The sequence below is a fragment of the Rhinoraja longicauda genome, chromosome 3 (assembly GCF_053455715.1).
Source record: "Rhinoraja longicauda isolate Sanriku21f chromosome 3, sRhiLon1.1, whole genome shotgun sequence".
Lineage (NCBI taxonomy): Eukaryota > Metazoa > Chordata > Chondrichthyes > Rajiformes > Arhynchobatidae > Rhinoraja > Rhinoraja longicauda.
In genome coordinates, this window is record NC_135955.1 from 68,291,965 (window position 1) to 68,312,298 (window position 20,334).

Consider the following 20,334-nt stretch of genomic DNA (forward strand, 5'->3'; position numbering starts at 1 on the left):
CTGTGTCATGTCTCCGTTCCCACTGCGGCCTACCACCGGCCATGCACCTGGGACCACCTGGGGCTCTGGTTGGCAGAGCCCGCGGCCCGGACTCACCACCTGCGGCGCTGGCTGCCTGCGGATGCTGCGGGAGCGGCTGCGACTCGTCTCCGGAGGCTTCGGCACGGGCTGCCTGGACATCGGAAGCCCGCAGGCCCCTGGATGGGGGCCGACATCGGGAGCTCCGGCAGTGGCAGCGACAGGGTCTTCGCCCACCCCGAATCGTGAGGCTTGGGTCGGCCCGCCGCGGACCTTTCATCGTCCGGCGTGGCCTGGAATAGGCCGCGGGGTTTTCTCCGCCCGGTGGGGGCTTCAATGTTGGGAGCCCCGACCGCCCCGACGTGGCAACTCCAACAGCCTGACCGCGGGAGAAGAAGGCAGGGAAGAGAAAATACATTTTGGCCTCCCATCACAGTGAGGAGGCGACTGGAGGAGACTCACTGTGATGGATGTTTCTTTTTGTTTGGTGTTAGTTTATGATTGTGTGTGTTATTGCATTTTTATTGATTATTCTTATTGGTCTTATTGTTGAACTGCGGGTAATGTTTCATTTCACTGCGCATTTATGTGTATGTGACAAATAAACGACTATTGACTATTGACTATCCTGGATCAGCCATGATCGCATTGAATGGCGGTGCTGGCTCGAAGGGCTGAATGGCCTACTCCTGCACCTATTGTCTATTGTCTATTGTTTATTGTCTATCAGTCCAATCAGGGTTGAGTCATCCGCAAACTTGAGAAGCTTGACAGAGGAATCTGTGGAGGTGCAGTCGTTGGTGTAGAGAGAGTGAAGGAGAGGGGAGAGTACGCAGCCTTGTGGTGCTCCTATGCTCCTATTGGGGAGGGGGAGGGGGTTCCGGGATTATGTTTCTGTTTATCGAACCTGCAGTAGAATTCACTCAGGTCGTTGGTCAGCTGATGATTGTCCAAGGAGCAGGGGGTTTTCTTTTTGTTGTTGGTGATTTCTTGCAAGCCCTTCCACACTGATGATGAATCGTTAGCTGAGAACTTGCTCCTCAACTTCTCAGAGTACTTTTCCTTGGCAGCTCTGATTCCTCTTCACAGCTTGTACTTGGCCTGCCTGTAGAGGTCTGCATCCCCGCTCCTGTAGGCCTCATCTTTAGACTGGTGGAGCTGTCTGAGTTCTGCTGTAAACCAGGGCTTGTCATTGTTGAACCCGATCCGGGTCCTAGTGGGAATGCAACTGTCCTCACAAAAGCTGACATATGATGTCACAGTGTCTGTATACTCATCGAAGCTTGTGGTTGCTTCCCTGAACACATTCCAATCAGTGCAGTCAGGACTGTAGGTTTTCAATGCCCTCGCTTGTCCACCTTTTCATATAGTGTTACAACCACAACTACAGTTACAGTATAGTTACAATTACAGCCACAGAGAAAATATAGATTTTTTAAAGTGTAAGGGCCACAACCAAGTATATTAGAAGATTGGAAATGCGTCCTTAACTTTAAGAGAGGTCCATGCAAGAGTATGATAAAAGTGAGGAACAAGCTACTCTTGAATCTGGTGGTACATGCTTTCAAGCTTTTGTACCTTCTGCCCACTGGAGAGGGGAGAAGAGAGGATGACTTGGGTATGAGTGGCACTTGCTTATGTTGGCTACATTTCCAAAACATTGTGAAGTGTAGATGGAGTCAATGGGGAGTGGCAGGAGGAGCTCCTTTGCAAGAAGGACTGGGCTATGTGCACAGATCTCTGCAGCTTCTTGCAGTCTTTGATATATCAGTTCATCAGTACAAATAGATTGATACGACAAGTGTCCTCTATTACCTAGGCCTTGTACAAATTGCACACGACAGCATGAATGAAAGTTGCATAATGCATTATGATTATTGATTGACTATGTTATTTCTGGACCATTATTCTGAAAACCACTCCTAATACTGAAAGGTGTTCTGTATATTTCTCATCACGTATTTGCGCAAACTATTTCTCACAAACTAATTGGTTTTGATCCTTTACTCAACAAATAGCAACCCAGGAAATCTCCTCTAAAAGTTCATTCTCATTGGATTATAAAAATTGAACTGTACCTACAGTGCCCTCCGTAATGTTTGGAACAAAGACCCATCATTTATTTCCCTCTGTACTCCACAATTTGAGATTTGTAATAGAAAAACAATCACATGTGGTTATTGTGCACATTGTCAGATTTTATTAAAGGCCATTTTTATACATTTTGGTTTCACCATGTAGAAATTACAGCAGTGTTTATACATAGTCGCCCAATTTCAGGGGGGACTATGTATAATGTTTGGGACACATGGCTTCACAGGCGTTTGTAATTGCTCAGGTGTGTTTAATTGACTCCTTAATGCAGGTATAAGAGAGCTCTCAGAATCTAGTTTTTCCTCCGGTTTTTCCATCACCTTTGGAAATTTTATTGCTGTTTATCAACATGAGGACCAAAGTTGTGCCAATGAGACTGAGAAACAAGAATAAAATTGTTAGAGAGATCAGCTAAACCTTAGGCTTACCAAAATCAACTGTTTGGAACATCATGAAGAAGAAAGAGAGCTCTGGTGAGCTTACTAATCGCAAAGAGACTGGCAGGCCAAGGAAGACTTCCACAGCTGATGACAGAATTCTCTATAATAAAGAAAAAATCCAAAACACCTGTCCGACAGATAAGAAACACTCTTCAGGAGTCAGGTGTGGATTTGTCAATGACCACTGTCCACAGAAGATTTCATGAACAGAAATACAGAGGCTACACTGCAAGATGCAAACCACTGGTTAGCCACAAAAATAGGATGGCCAGATTACAGTTTGCCAAGAAGTACTTAAAAGAGCAACCACAGTTCGGGAAAAAGGTCTTGTGGACAGATGAGACAAAGATTAACTTATATCAGAGTGATGGCAAGAGCAAAGTATGGAGGAGGAGGAACTGCCCAAGATCCAAAGCATACACCTCATCTGTGAAACACGGTGGTGGGGGTGTTATGGCTTGGGCATGTGTGGCTGCTGAAGGTATTGGCTCACTTATCTTAATTGATGATACAACTGCTGATGGTAGTAGCATAATGAATTCTAAAGTGTATAGACACATCCTTTCTGCTCAAGTTCAAATGCCTCAAAACTCATTGGCCGGCGGTTCAATCTACAGCAAGCCAATGATCCCAAACGTACTGTTAAAGCATCAAAGGAGTTTTTCAAAGCTAAAAAATGGTCAATTCTTGAGTGGCAAGTCAATCACCCCATTCTGAACCCAATTGTGCATGCTTTTTATATGCTGAAGAGAAAACTGAAGGGACTAGCCCCAAAAACAAGCATAAGCTAAAGATGGCTGCAATACAGGCCTGGCAGAGCATCACCAGAGAAGACACCCAGCAAGTGGTGATTTTTATGAATCACAGATTTCAAGCAGTCATTGCATGCAATGGAAATGCAATAAAATACTAAACATGACTACTTTCATTTATATGACATTGATGTGCTCCAAACGTTATGGTACCCTGAAATGGGGGGACCATGTATGAACACTGCTGTAATTTCTACATGGTGAAACCAAAATGTATAAACATTGCCTTTATTAAAATCTGACAATGTGCACTTTAACCACATGTGATTTTTTCTATTACAAATCTCAAATTGTGCAGTACAGAGGGAAATAAATAAATGATAGGTCTTTGTCCCAAACATAAACTCATAAACAAGCTGAAATCCAGTTGGAATTTATCAATTTGAACTGAAATTTACCTTGTTGTAAGTTACGCTATTGAACATTTGATCGATTTCCTCTCGTGTTCCTATATTCTCTTCCTTCTTAGCCACAGTGTCCAAGTACAGGAATTCATCAGTGAAAGGTATTGTAACCTGCAATAGATGTACAGGAATTGGTGTATTTTGAGTAACATAAACAAATAGATCACTCCGTTCCTTTATCTATATATTCCAGTCTTTTCCCAATTCCAATTTTTAAGTGTGTTATTTGGCATATGGCAAATGAATGTGGGCACATTTAAAACTATTCTCACAATGCTGTACTTTCCTTTTCTCTTGAAATATTTCTTATCAAATTATCTCTTCTAATATCACAGTTTTGGAATAGGCATGGCTTCTCCAAGTGTAGAAAAACAAGCCAATTGTAACACACTTGCGAGGAAGGACCATTAAATCATCTTCCCCAATAACCACAAATCCCATTTTAGACCATTAATTTCCTTTGTATTAAAAGAGTTTCTGTCACAGTGAGTTTGCTTCCAATTCCACCACTCTTATCCTCATTTAATTCTTCTATGATTTATCATAAACAAGGCACATAATTATTCTTACATATCCATGCCTGGCACAAGCTAGAATTGCAAAGCACAAAATTGAGTATTTAGTTTTGAGATATAGCAAGGAAAAAGGGCCTTTGGCCCACTGAGTCCATGCCGACCATTTTACAGAGGCCAATTAGCTTAAAAAGCCCGCAGTCTTTGGGGTGGGGTTGAAACTGGAGCACCAGGAGAAAACCCATGTGATCACAGGGAGAATGTGCCAACTCCACACAGACCTCCAAGGTCAGAATCGAACCTGTGTCTCCAGCGCTGTAAGGCATCAGCTCCAGGTGCTGCACCACTGTGCTGCCGAATCCCGGGCTACAATTTTCTGCTCATTAACATTAATCAATGGAAAGTTCAAACCTTGGCTATGAATGTTTGGCACACTCTGGGACCATGTTCTGCTCCTCGTCCTGTTTAATTGCCTTGGGTGGACTCTCGGAGAGCAAACCCTTGGCTGTTTCTTCTTCACATAGAATTTTCCCTCAAAGACAACAAAATCTGAAATCAGTCTGCTGTTTTTCACTTGCCGCACGCTCCAATAATCCAAAACCCATCGGCTTTCTCTCAAGCTGCCTTGCTGATTTCAAGATTTGGATGAAATAAAAGTTTCTACAGTTTTTCCTCATAATTTCATCAATGTCCTTGTCTGCCATCCGAAGTGAGTTGCAGCAGGGAATCTGGAACCTTGTATTCCCTTCCTACATTCGTTCCATTACTAAAGCCATCTCCCTCCATTCCAACAACTTGAAACATTTGCAATCTGCTACCAGAACATTCATAGCCAAGGTTTGAACTTTCCATTGATTAATGTTAATGAGCAGAAAATTGTAGCCCGGGATTCGGCAGCACATTGGTGCAGCACATAGAACTAAATTGTAAAAAAAATCTACAAATTACTTGACGAAGTTGGGCTTCTCCTTTCAACTTTTCAGACCTTGCACTTACAACCGACCTTACTATGTATCAAATCTCCACTGGACAGCCGGACAACACTGCAAATGCTGGAAATCTAAAATAAAACTGAAAATACTGCAAATGCAAGTTAGGCAGCAACACCTTTGAAGGAAGAAAATGACCAACTGTTTTAGGTTGATAAGCTTTCACTGGACTTGATCAATGCTTCTGAACTATGCTTCTCTCCACAGATGCTGCATGAACTGATGAGTATGTCCAGTATTTCCTGTTCATTCCATCGGTCAGTTGCTGCCTCTGTGTGTTCTTCTTAAAATTCTTTTTTTCCATTTCAAGCCACTTCATGAATTCACCCCTTAATTCCTCCTGCCTTGTGTGGATTCATGCATCCTATGCCCTTCCAACAATAACGTTTACACACCGTGGGTAGGAAGGAGCTGCAGATGCTGATTTATACTGAAGACAGACACAAAATGCTGGAGTAACTCAGCGGGACAGGCAGCATCTCTGGAGAGAAGGATCTGAAGTAGGGTCTCAACCCAAAACATCACCCATTCCTTCTATCCAGAGATGCTGCCTGTTCCACTGACTTACTCCAGCATTTTGTGTCTAACTTTTACACGCCCCTTGGCACCCCCACTTAAACATCAGTGATAGCTCATTTACTTGCATAAAAATTGCCTCTGGCAGGGCCGACCCTGACAATTTAAATCACTGGGCCTATTTGACCCCTCATGCATGCGTCAAAAACTCCTACCATCGAATGGAAGATGAGCAACAAGTTCTCTCAGGTGCCAGGCCAATATTTATAATTCAAAATAAAATTCAAATTTATCTTTCAAAACCAAGATCTAGCACAATTGTTACTGCTTTGGGAACATTGGCCGACATGTTTATGATATTAAAGCAATTTTTCATTTCTTTTCAAATTATGATCACAATTTTGCCTATTTTACCTTCAACATTTATTTTTCAATTACAATTGCGATAATGATTTAGCAATCACATGCTACAAACCAGCTATCTAAACTCGATCAGTGACTGTGGAGGCTTCATGACATGCTGAGGAGGTGAAAATTGTTATATAAATGCATGTTTATTCTCCCTGCCAGAAAATCTCCTTCAGATTAAGATATTGACGCGATCATGATACCTCATTAACTCATCAGGTTTATGCACAAAGTATTAATGACACAACCCTTGTAAGCAGATTGTCCCAGAGACCAATAGCCAAACTTTGATTACATTATTAGAAGAAATGGATTTGCTTACGCTTCTTAATGATGGGATCACAACAGTAGCACCTATGAATTCAAAGTATGATGCAAGTCCTTCATTGAGCCACAGATCATTCCACCAGTACATAGTAACCAGGTTTCCGAACCACTTCAAAGAAAGGAAAATTTATTTAAAATGAAATACTTTAATGTGTTGGAAATGGATCCTTCACCATTGATCTCTTATTCACGCTAGTTCAGTGTTATCCTACTTTTTCGTCAATACATATTTTAGGCAATATCTCTTTACAAAGACCAATTAACTTACATGCCTTTGGGATGTGGGAAATTAGAGCAACCAGAGGAAACTTACGCAGTCATAGGGTGACCATGTAAACACCACACATACAGCATCCAATGTCAGGATCAAACTCAGGTCCCTGGCACTGTGAGGCAGCAATGCTGCCAGCTGTGCCATTGCGCCATCTGCTGAGGCCAAGCCTTTACAACCCGCTCTAGCAGTTTGCTCCCTCTACCCTCTGAGTGAAAACGTTGCCCCTCAGGTCTCTTTTAAATCTTTCGCCATTCACCTTGCCTACACCCTCGAGCTTTAGAAGAGACTGTGTCTTTTCACCTGATCGATGCTTCTCATGATTTTATTTACCAAACCCCTCCACTGTTTGTCAATACACCCACCTTGACTCCTTGTTGTTCAGCACCTACAAAGCATGTAAGGCTTATTCGTGAAGGACCACAGTCTAGGGTCCTTCTGCTGCTGCACATTGTGGGGCAGAGTCTGGTGGAGATACCCCACAAATGAGGGAAGGGATACCACCCCAGGGGGCCGCATGACTAGCAAGAGCGCCTGGTATAATGGTAGTTCTGTGAACACTCCCAAATACCATGCTAATGAATGTATGTATAGCCAATGAGAATGTCAGAAGTGTTCTTTGCACAGTTCTTGTTTTGTATATATTTTTTATTCTGAATAACATTTTTACTTTTGGAAATAAAACAAAAGCTCAGTGACAAACAACAGTAAAACATTAGTAAAAGTATCAATGGAGGAGCTCAAGAATCAGTTCAGTGTTAGCACAACATAACAACCCCAAACAACTCAATGCAAGATTTTTTAAGCAATTATGTCCCTGCTTCAAAGTTTTGTGAAGGACCGTCGTACCAACTTGTGTACAGAAGAGAGTTTCTTCAAACCCATGTTTAATCATCGGAATGGTTTGATTCAAATTAACTTAAAAATGTTCAAACCACAACTTATGTGGCAGCACGCTACCCCAAATTCCTAACAAAAATAAATGCAGTAGATAAGTTGAGAAAAGATTATCTGAACATGCCTGGTGTGCCAGCTCATGTGCAATAATTAGAGTCTTGAGCAATAGTTCTCCAATGAAATCGTTCCTCTGATTATAAAGCAGTACATTGCTTTTGAAAATCAGCAGACCCCAGTTTTCCATTGCACTCGCATCAAACATAGGTACTGCTACAACATCTAAAAGAAAAAGACTGAATAAGTTGGTTACAGTAAAATGTCATGTCAACTTAAACATCCTAATATTTTGGTAAATGCACAAAAAGAAATGGTTGAGTAGCATCATCTGTTCATGTAAAGGGTACCAAAGTCATTTTGTGCAGTTCCCTTTTGTAAATTAGGTTTGCACTAAACATATTTGGATTTGGAATAAAAACAGAAAGTCATGAAAACATTTCGCAGTTCAGGCAAAATCTGTGGTTGCAGAAAAAGAATTAACGTTTTTGGTCAAAAACCCTTTGTCAGAACTGAAAAAGAGAGAAACCAAGTTCATTTTAATTGCAGAGAGGATGGAGCAGGTTTGAATAAAATGAAAGGAATACCTATGGTAGGTGAAAGTCATGGCTTCCATGCTGATAAAATATTGATGAAGTAATCTGGTTGATAAGATAAATGAGGACAGGTAAAAAGAGAGAACTCCAACTACCTTATTGCACTAGTCTTAAGATTCTTTGTTTGTATTATCTCTTTCTAACTGTCCTCATTAACCTTTCAGTCAGATGATTTCATCAATTTAGAGTTCAGAGTTTAGAGATACATGTGGAAACAGGCCTTTCGGCCCACCAAGTCTGCACCAAACAGCAATCACCCTGTACACCAACCCACACACACTAATGACAATTTTTTCAATTTACCGGAGCAAATTAACCTACTAACCTGTACATCATTGGAGTGTGGAAGGAAACCGGAGCACCCGGAAAAATCCGCACGATCACGGGGAGAACGTACAAACTCTGTACAGACAGGATCAAACCCGGGTCTCTGGTGCCAGGACAGCAACTCTACTGTTGTGCCAACGTGACACCCCAATTTATCTGCACGGAATTCCTGGCATTACTTTATAACAGATATTTCCTTTGTCATATCCATACACCTCCCCCCTCCTCCCCTCCAGCCTCTTTGCAACTTAAAACTAACTTGTTTTCTCGTTCCCAATTCGGACAAAGGATCCTCGACCTGAAACATGAACTCTATTTCAAACCGGTCCTATCCATGTACCTTTTTAACTGTTTCTTAAATGTTGGGATAGTCCCTTCCTTAACTGCCTCTTCTGGCAGCTTGTTCCATATACCCACCACCCTTTGTGTGAAAAAATTACCCCTTAGATTCCTATTAACTCTTTTCTCCTTCGCCTTAAACCTATGTCCTCTGGTCCTCGATTCACCTCCTCCAGGCAAGAGACTCTGTGCATCTACCCAATCTATTCCTCTCATGATCTTATACACCTCTATAAGATCACCCCTCATCCTCTTGCGCTACAGGGAATAGAGGCCCCAGCTTACTCAACCTCTCCCTACAGCTCAGACCCTCTAGTCCTGGCAACATTCTCGCAATTGAGCCGTTTATTAGACAAGGTGGAAGGGAGAACTGGGAGATGTGATAAATGGTCAACTCACTTACAGGCAATTTGCATTGCTGCCCAAAATCAAAATTATTCCCCATGGCAATGGGCGAGAGTAACAATGTGTGTAGGTGTCCAGCACATTACTGAACTAGATGGCTTTTCACAACCATCCAGCAAGTTAGGTTTGATCATTTACAGGTATATTAATTATCCTGCAAATTGCAGGATTTATTGAACATAATGTCCTTTCATCCTATTGTTGAATTTAAATCCACAAGCAGTGATTTGAAGCAAGCAGGTGAAAGTGATTATGTGTCGGAAGGAACTGCAGATGCTGGTTTACACTGAAGATAGACACAAAATACTGGAGTAGCCTATTCCTTTTCTCCAAAGAAACTGTCTGACCCGCTGAATTACTCCAGCATTTTGTGTCTATTTTGGGTGAAAGTAATTATCTGGCGATATTCAATAGCTTCCTTTATTTAGGTTCCTGCATGGCTTATCTTCAATAGAAAAGAAAAAGCCTGCTGCAATAAATTGGACCCTTCCACAGATTTAACAGAGATTTGCACAAGTTAGACACTATTCCAAAACAGTCTGTGAAAGGTACCCCTGAAGCTACCTAACAAATCCCTTTTATGACCTAATGTTATCCCTGCCCATTTGAAGTGACGGTGATGTTTAATTTAAATGAGACTGGAAAGTAAAATGACTCAGATATCTTGGAATACAGCCTTGGATTAATGTATGCAAAAAGATGACTTACCTAGTTTGGATAAGGGATAACTCACGTTAAAATATTCCTCAAAGAATGAGAGAATTGGCCCTAATACTTTTAATGCATAATTAGCTTCACCATCTGATATGGCTTTTTTTTCTGCCCAAACGCGAATCTGCATAAATTAAAAATATCATTTAATAACAAACTTCGACTTAAACATTAGGGTGCATGTTAGAATTCAGCAGCATCTTCTCTGTACTATTTGATGTACTTCTGTGTTCTTGCATTACAGTTCTTGATATAATAATAATAATAATAATAATGCATTACATTTATATAGCGCTTTTCTAACACTCAAAGACGCTTTACAAGGTTTACTAAAACATAAAAGAAAATAAATAGATAAATGAGTAAACGAAGAGAAAAGGAAAAAGAAGATGAGGTAACGGTCAGTGATTGAAGGCAGTGCTGAACAGATGAGACTTCAGTGATGTTTTGAATGTGGTGAGTGAGGAGGAGTCTCTGACGGTTTGGGGTAGTGAGTTCCAGAGGGTGGGAGCAGCGATGGAGAAAGCCCTGTCCCCCCAGGATCTGAGTTTGGTCCGGATGGGGGGGGACAGGAGGTTAGCAGCAGCAGAGCGGAGGGTACGGGTGGGAGTGTGTCTGTGGAGGGGGTCAGTCAGGTAGGATGGGGCCAGGTTATGGAGGGCTTTGTATGTCATGAGGAGGGTTTTGTACTGGATTCTCTGGGGGATGGGGAGCCAGTGGAGCTTGTAAAGGACGGGGGTGATATGGTCACGGATCGGGGAGTGGGTGAGTAGACGGGCAGCGGAGTTCTGGATGTGTTGGAGTTTGTTGATGATTTTTTAGGGTGAACCATAGAGGAGGCTGTTGCAGTAGTCCAGACGGGAGGTGATGAAGGCGTGGATGAGGGTTTCTGGGGTTTTTTCAGTAACTCTTCAAACTTATACTTCTGAAATGTCCTATATTACAACAAGGCACCTAATGCACTTAGCTAGGTTTGTGAAAAGCAAAGTTATAAAAATACTGGAAACATGTCAGGTAACACGTGTGAAGAAAAAGTTTCTTGCATCCAGCTAATCTGTTGGGGAGTTCATGCAAGATTGTAATATTCCATCTGGCTGATCTCAATTTTGAACATTTTTTTAATCCTTTTGAAAGCTATTTGCCACAATCACTTTCCATGGGAGTGTGCTTTAGCAATTCACTATGCAAGATAAGATTTCCCTCATCAGTTGGAATATTAAGAGCTCACATCTTCAGGTTCTTTGTTGTTATTTCTCCCACAAGAGAAAATTCATTCACCCTACATACCCCATCCAGTCAGTTCATAATTTTGATGACATCCATCTGATCATCCCTATTTATTAATTGTTTCCCAATAAAAATACTCTCAGACAGCTGTAATTTCTCTGTATTGATATCGGCCCTCAAGATCATTTTCGTCTTTCTCTTCAATCAACAACATTCTCACAGCACAAAGAACTACATGGGCTAACTGAGACAAAGGTAGAAAGCAAATACAGGGATCCCAATGAGTGGTAAAGCTGCTGTTTCAACTTTGCACAGGTCACCTACAAAATTCTTGGTCACTGTTCTTATGTTGATTTCAAATGTCAGTCTACTCTAATCAAGTGTGTTTTGCAACATATGAGGAACTTCATTTGCCATACAGTCATAACAATAAAAAGCAACAGGGCACACAAAATACATTTTAACATGAACATCCACCACAGTGATGCCTCCACATTCCTCACTGTGATAGAAGGTGAAAAAAAAGTTCAATCTCTCCCTTCTTTGTCCTCCAGTGGTCGGGGGCTCTAACCTTCCATTGACGGGATGATCTTATTCCCGTAGCCGGCGGCGAGCCTTCCTCATCGGGGTGATCAAGCTCCTTCATAAGGGGGGATCTCAGCTCCGCCGCACCGGCGATCTACCCCGGGTCGGGACCAGTCGAACCTCGTACAGCATTTGGAGCTCCCGACCGGTCTCAACCCGAGACTGCGAGCTCCTGATGTTAAAGTCCGCAGGCTGCATTGGAGCGTCGATCCCAGGCAAGGGATCGCAGGCTCAGATGATAAGTCCACCTCCCCGCGGGGACTCAAGGTCAGTCCCAGGCAAGACCTCCAGCTCCGTGATGTTAGGCCGCAGAGCGACCAGAGATACGATCCGGAAAACAATCGCATCTCCGGCAAGGTAAGAGATTGAAAAAAAGTTTCCCCCGACCCCCTCTCCCACCCCCCACATAAAACAAACCAGAGAACATTTACACAAACTTTTAAAACTTACCAAAAATAACAAAAGAGTTTGAAAAGGACAGATAGACTGTAGGTGAGGCAGCCATCTTTCATCATACGGCAGTCCCGCCATCCTGGGAATTAACCTCATGAACTTACGCTGCACTCCCTCAATAGCAATAAGGTCCTTCCTCAAATTAGGAGACCAAAAGTGCATACAATAATCCAGGTGTGGTCTCACCAGGGCCCTGTACAACTGCAGAAGTACCTCTTTGCTCCTATACTCAACTCCTCTCGTCATGAAGGCCAACATGCCATCAGCTTTCTTCACTGCCTGTTGTATGCTTACTTTCAGTGACAGATGTACTAGGCCACCCATGCCTCGTTTTACTTCCTAACCAGACACCAAACAGATAATAATCTGCCTTCCTGTTCTTGCCTCTAAAGTGGATAACCTCACATTTATCCACATGATACTGCATCTGCCATGCATCTGCCCACTCACCCAACCTGTCCAAGCCACTGCATCCTCATAGCATCCTCTTCACAGTCCACCAGCTTTGAGTCATCTGCAAATTTGCTAATGTTACTTTCAATTCCTTCATCTAAATCATTAATGTATATTGTAATTAGCTGCGGTCCCAGCACTGAGCCTTGCAGCACCCCACTTGTCACTGCCTGCCATTCTGAAAGGGACCCTGCTCTTTGTTTCCTGTCTGCCAACCAATTTTCTATCCATGTCAATACCCTACCCCCAATACCATGTGCTCTAATTTTGCCCACTAATCTCCTGTGTGGGGCCTTATCAAAGGCTTTCTGCAAATCCAGGTACACTACTTCAACTGGCTCTCCTTTGTCCATTTTCCTTGTTACATCCTCAAAAAATTCCAGATTTGTCAAGCATGATTTCCCCTACATAAATCCATGCTGACTTGGACCGATCCTGTTACTGCTATCCAAATGTGCCGCTATTACATCTTTAATTCCAGCACCTTCCCCACCACCGATGTCGGGCTAACTGGTCTAAAATTCCTTGCTTTCTCTCGCCCTCCTTTCTTGAAAAGTGGGATAACATTAGCTACCCTCCCATCCACAGGAACTGATCCTGAATCTATTGAACATTTGAAAATGATCACCAATGCGTCCACGATTTCTAGAGCCATCTCCTTGATTACCCTGGGACGCAGACCATCAGGCCATGGGGATTTATCAGCCTTCACTCCCATCAGTCTACCCAACACCCAACTTTTTCCTCTTCACAGACCTAAAGAAGCTTTTGCTATCCTCCCTCATATTCTTGGCTAGCTTACCTTCATACTTCATCTTTTCTCCCTGTATTGCCTTTTTAGTTACCTTCTGTTGATCTTTAAAAGTTACCCATTCCTCTGGCTTCCCGCTCATCTTTGCTCCGTTAGGCTTCTTCTCTTTTATTTTTATACTGTCCTTGACTTGCCTTGTTAGCCACGGTCACCTCTTACTCCCCTTAGAGTCTTTCTTCCTCTTTGGAATAAAATGAGCTTCTAGATTATTCCCAGAAACACCTGCCATTACTATTCCACCATCATCCCTGCCAGTCAACTTCGGGCAAGTCCTCCCTCATGCCTTCATCATTCCCTTTGTTTACCTGCAATACTGACACTTCTGATTTTACCTTCTCCCTCTCAAATTACAGATTAAAACTTATCATATTATGGTCACTACCTCCTAATGGTTCCTTTCCCTTATCAAATTCGGTTCATTACACAACACTAAATCCAGAATTGCCTTCTCCCTGATGGACTCTAGTACAAGCTACTCTAAGAATCCATCTCAGAGGCACTCTACAAACTCCCTTTCTTGGGGTCCAGTACCAACCTGATTTTCCCAGTCTACCTGCATGTTGCATTCTCCCATAACCACCATAGCATTACCTTTGTTACATGCTTATTTTAACTCCTGGTGCAACTTGCACCCTATCTCGAGACTACTGTTTGGGGGCCTGGAGACAACTCCCATTAGAGTCTTTTTACACTGATAATTTCTCAGTTCTACCCACAATGACTCATCATCTTCTGATTCTATGTCACCCCTTGCAAGGGACTGAATTTTATTCCTTACCAACAGAGCCACCCTGTCCTCTCTGCCCACCTGTCTGTCTTTCGATAGGACGTATACCCCTAAAGATTCAGTTCCCAGCTCCTATGCTCTTGCAGCCATGTCTCTGTAATTCTCACAACATCATACTAACCAATATCTAACTGAGCCTCAAGCTCATCCACTTTATTTCTTATACTTTGCACATTCATATTTCACACTTTTAATTTGGTATTCACCTCCCCTCTTGCACCGATTCCTATTTCACCTGACCTTACTCTCGGAACCCTTCTTGAACTTTCTGAACCATTAATTTGGGTGTCTTTCGTAACTTTTCCTGTACATTGTTCCCCTTTAACTCCATCCTTATACTCCCAATTTGTCAACCCCTCCCCCTAACTTGTACTACCAGGAACAGCATAGTACTCCAAGAGTTTTGAATAAATGATACTTTAAAAAAAAAAATCCTCAAAATCAAAATACAGTGGTTTGTTGGCATTTTAATTATTTTATGGGACAGTCAATTGTTTCCAATCTCTCTCTCTCTCTGTCTCTCTAAATACCTTTATTTCTTCCTTTCAAAATGCAAGTAATATTTCTGTATCTTTAACAAAAGTATCTCGCATTGGTTTACATTTATTTAGAATATAATGGCCAACCAGTGAGTTCTTGATATCTTATATCAGTAACAAATGGTTAGATAGGTACATGGATAGGACAGGTTTAGAGGAATAGGAGCCAAACATAGGCAGGTGGGACTAGTGTAGATGGGACATGTTGGCGGGAGTGAAAAGTTGGCCGAAGGGCCTGTTTCCACACAGTAAGACTCTATGACTCTATCTTCTTGTCCTATTGTTAAATCCCTAATTTGGTATTGAAACACTATTTTTAACAGAGTTCCATATTGGTCTGAAACATTAATAAAAGTAATGTAAAATAGTAATCCCTATACAAGTCTTTGTGTAATATTGCTTTCCTCCTTTCACCAATTGGAATCACTATTCTTTATTCCTATTCCCCCAAAAGGAACCAAAGTGCTGGAGTAACTAGGCAGGTCAGACAGCATCTCTGGAGAATATGGAGAGGTGATATTTTGTGTCGAGACCCTTCTTATTCTCCGGTTTCTATTGTTGTAACAATTGTTATTCATTTGCCTATTTGCTCCTCAATTTCTCTTGCTCCAAACTTGACGAATCCTATCTTTTTTTAAATCTGATTTAACTTTTTCCTCAAGACAGCTTCAACGTCTTTCAGTTCAGAAAAATGTCTTCCATGTAGTAAGACTTTGCTACTTCTGCAGAAGAATTAAATATTTATATAAAAAATTATATAGCCATGCACAAAAATTAAAAAAATTAAATAATGGGTATAAAGAACATTCATAGTTACCTCTACGCCATTGGAAGTTGTATTAACGCAACCATAGTCACTAATAACCAAAGCAACTAAATAGGTGGACATCTTCAAAGTGGTGTTAAATGTTGTAACTTTCCATGTACCATTCTCTGCCAGTCTTTCAGAAAAATCTAAAAAATTAAAACATTCAGCTTAAATAGTTGCCTATTGCTTTTGTAACAGTACACATCTTGGCATTATACTGGCACATCTGTTACTGCTCAGGGATTTATTTTGCTGCTGAGATTTTTGCAGGGATCCGACAGACTTTTGGTGCTTTCTGATCCTCTGAAACATTGTTCTATTGTTTAATCCAAAGCAGAACTAAACTGGTGGTAAGTGGGCCTCCATCACATCACCGAACATGAGCTGGCACGCAATGAATACCTCTGCAACGTTCTGGGCAGAATGCTATATTCAACTTAGCAACACTTACTGCTCTCCCATATGTCATGACATTATTACTATTGAAAATCAATGGAGAAAACTGCTCATACATGATAGTTACAAGGCCTTACAAAATTTACCTGTGACTCTAAAACACATTTTCAAACTTGTTGGTTTCAATGTTATTATTATGTGGTTATTGATTTATTGAATTCTTATTACATATTATCTACTTGCATTGTCTTTTAGCAGACCTGTTTTGCTGCTGCAAGTAAGAATTTCATTGTTCCACTTTCAGTGCATTTGACAATTAAGTATGCAGGGGCTTTTGGCTTTGAAAGGACATTGATGTGGGTTCACTTATTGTTCCAGTGGACTTGACGGATCTTGCAGAAAGAGAATTGCTGTTATCTTGAGGTGTTCCTGTAAGTATTCCACGTCTCTGAAGAAGGAATTTCTGCTGCCAAGTAGACTTTTGTGCAAAGTCTGAGGACTTTGGCTACCAATATTCTTCACTTGTCAAGAACACTGAGGGAATCAGCACTCAGGAGAAGGAACACTGCAAAGAATTTGTCAACTCTGAAGTGAGCTCCTTGGTTCAACCCCACCAAACTATCAAACTATCTTGAACAGTCTCCTGGCCATCCCTGACTGACAAGAAGTTGAAACGGCCTCAGACCACTGGAAAACAACAGGTCACAGGGAGCAAACAGTATTCCTGCTGAAGTTTAAGCTTGGAAAGAAGCCACAGTCACAATTGAACAACAACGTCTGAGTCCCACATCTGCATGGTGGAGGTCATGCCAGGGTAATTGTGACCATCTTGAAGAAAGGAGACACATCCAACTGTAGTGACTACAGAGAGTCTTCCCGCAGTCTGCTACAGGGAGAGTAATCACCAAGGTTCTCCACAATGGTCTCCTGCCAGTAGTAGAAGGGCTGCTCTTTGAATCACATTTAAAAGGCTGTTCATTTAAGGCTGTTCAAGGGCGGCACGGTAGCGCAGCGGTAGAGTTGCTGCTTTACAGCGAATGCAGCGCCGGAGACTCAGGTTCGATCCTGACTACGGGTGCTGCACTGTAAGGAGTTTGTACGTTCTCCCCGTGACCTGCGTGGGTTTTCTCCGAGATCTTTGGTTTCCTCCCACACTCCAAAGACGTACAGGTATGTAGGTTAATTGGCTGGGTAAATGTAAAAAAAAAAAATTTTTAAAATTGTCCCTAGTGGGTGTAGGATAGTGTTAATGTACGGGGATCGCTCGGCGGCACGAACTTGGTGGGCCGAAAAGGCCTGTTTCCGGCTGTATGTGTATGATGAAGAGAAATGTATCAACTAAAATCCATGGCTTTTTTTCTCGCAAAATCCCGTGATCTCACCATCAACTGTCTTCAGATTTGTTCCTCATGGAAATCCATTCCATCTTGTATCCATTTTATGATGGTATACAAACGTTGATCTTATATCACTTCAACTATCCAAACTAATATCACAATTAGTGTCACATTAATATCCAACAGCTTTTGCTAGCTGCCCTGTATCTATTAAAAATTGCAACTAGGATAAATGCTGATCCATGTAGTTCTGCTAAAATGGATATTTCCATAATGCAAACTGCATATAATGCAATTGATGAATTAAAGAACACTATTGGTATTATCTTGGCTGATTTAGTTATAATGCGATCTTGAATGGGAACTAGCCCCACAATAGTCCAACACCATTGTCTCTTTGGAACACGCGGTGCTACTTTCACCACGCAAGGCTACTTAAAAATTACTTCGAAAATTGACAAGCAATTGCTTCTATTAATAGTTGCACAACAATAATCTACTGAAATGATTACAATCTATCAGAAAATAAACTTACAGCTATTAAGAAAAACCTTTGTTTTTGAAAATCATGGGGCAAAGTAACTTTGTTCCTGTGAGTCTGAAACTGTCCTGCATCATTAGTTGGTTGGTTTAGTTTATTGTCACATGTACCAAGGTACAGTGAAAATCTTTTTGTTGCGTGTTATCCAGTCAGAGGAAATACTATTCATGATTACAATTGTGCTGTCCACAGTGTGCAGACACAGGATAAAGGGAATAACGTATAGTAAAAGATAAAGTCCAGCAAAGTCCGATTAAAGATGGCCCGCGAGTCTCCAATGGGGTAGATGGTAGCTCAGGGAAGATACCTAACCCCCTATTCTTCATTGCCAGAATTGTTGATAATACATGATTTTATACAATGTGAAGTTTCACAAGAATGCGACTATTTCATTGCAGCAGAATTAGCCGAATGCTACTTTGAATTTTGACCATGTTGTAAGATTTCTGTAAACATTAACAGTGATCCATTGATAATATTAATCAAAAAGGATTATTCTTATCTGGTAAACCTTATATCGATCCACCTATCCATATATACCCGTATATCTAAATTAAAAACTGTACGGAGGTGTTTATTGTACAACAACAAGTTATATCTTATCTTCACAGGAGGTAACATTTATCGTGACCATGCCAAAGGATAGGCCTAACCTATTTTAATTTCTATCCTGAAATTGTTAATCAAGTGACATCACGACAGACGGCCATTTTGTTCCACCAATTTCCAAACAAAGCTGTACAGATAGCAATTATCCATTCTTTTCATCACACTTTGGTGCCAACTTTTATCAATTATAAATGTTTTGTCTTCAATTTCCTTTGCATTTACATCTGAGCACACATGTAATCAGGCACAAATCTACGAGGCAAACACAATCCAAGATTTACTGTGCCAAGTGCACAGATTAATGTGAAATTAGTTGAAATGCTTGATTTGAGACATAGATAAATGTGTTCGGTATTTCCATGCACCCTGATTAGTTTATGTTGATTTGATTCTACTCTAATAGAACTGGATGTTATTTTGATGCAAATTGATGTTGAAGAAAAGGCATACATTTAAGATAAACATATGGTCTTCAACGTCCATTCAGCAACTGTGGGCAATCCCACCTCCCTCAGTCACAGGGGCAAACCCACTGCCCTCAGTCACAGGGCAAGCCCACTGCCACAGGGGCACAGGGGCAATCCCACCTCCCTCAGTCACAGGGCAAACCCACTGCCCTCAGTCACAGGGCAAGCCCACTGCCACAGGGGCAAACCCACCGCCCTCAGTCACAGGGCAAGCCCACTGCCCTCAGTCACAGGGCAAGCCCACTGCCACAGGGGCAAACCCACCGCCCTCAGTCACAGGGCAAGCCCACTGCCCTCAGTCACAGGGACAATCCCACCTCCCTCAGTCACAGGGCAAACCCACCGCCCTCAGTCACAGGGCAAACCCACCGCCCTCAGTCACAGGGCAAACCCACCGCCCTCAGTCACAGGGCAAGCCCACTGCCCTCAGTCACAGGGCAAGCCCACTGCCCTTAGTCACAGGGACACTCCCACCTCCCTCAGTCACAGGGCAAACCCACCGCCCTCAGTCACAGGGCAAACCCACCGCCCTCAGTCACAGGGCAAACCCACCGCCCTCAGTCACAGGGCAAGCCCACTGCCCTCAGTCACAGGGGCAATCCCACCTCCCTCAGTCACAGGGCAAACCCACTGCCCTCAGTCACAGGGACAAGCCCACCTACCACGAGGCATTGGGGTCAAACCCGCCATGATTACTAATGAGGGTAAATTCATGACTATCCAGACACCTATAACCTTTGCTCAAAGCATCATTGATGTGTTTTTTGAGACACTTGCAGCTATTGATTTTCACTTGTCATTTATTTCCTCAGTAACTGTAACAAATATTAAAAACTGCACATTTGCCAGTGCCATGATTCACAGTGCCTTTATTGGCTTTTAACAATTTTGTTCAAAGGTCTCAGCTCCTTTCTCAAATAAAACCAAGCTTACACAGCATTGTGACACTCAGTAAGGAAGTAAGGAAGTGGCTGAAATTACAACAGCACAGTGAATCTTATACAAGTCTGTGTTTTCACTGGAAGTGATACCTTCATTGGAGCCTGCAAAGATTCCTCACCCACAGATAGTTCAGGACAGGTTGCTGCCTCCAGGATAAGCAGGACCTACAAACATCTATGTGCAATTCTGATTGTTGAACTATAGGAGGGGAGTGATTATGTAATCAGGAAGTTGCCTGGGATGTAGTGTTTCAGTTATA

At 42.1% G+C, this 20,334-nt stretch overlaps 1 protein-coding gene across 1 annotated transcript in view; it reads right to left on the reverse strand.

Annotated features, from left to right (window-relative positions):
- Positions 1 to 20,334, reverse strand: part of LOC144592434 (aminopeptidase Q-like) — a 99,112-nt gene that overhangs the window by 43,252 nt on the left and 35,526 nt on the right. The window contains exons 3-7 of the mRNA XM_078397024.1: positions 15,793 to 15,929; positions 10,118 to 10,244; positions 7,813 to 7,967; positions 6,516 to 6,629; positions 3,763 to 3,879 (exon numbers count right to left, since the gene is read on the reverse strand). Coding sequence (XP_078253150.1) covers positions 3,763 to 3,879; positions 6,516 to 6,629; positions 7,813 to 7,967; positions 10,118 to 10,244; positions 15,793 to 15,929 — 650 coding nt within the window. The remainder of the gene's footprint in view (positions 1 to 3,762; positions 3,880 to 6,515; positions 6,630 to 7,812; positions 7,968 to 10,117; positions 10,245 to 15,792; positions 15,930 to 20,334) is intronic.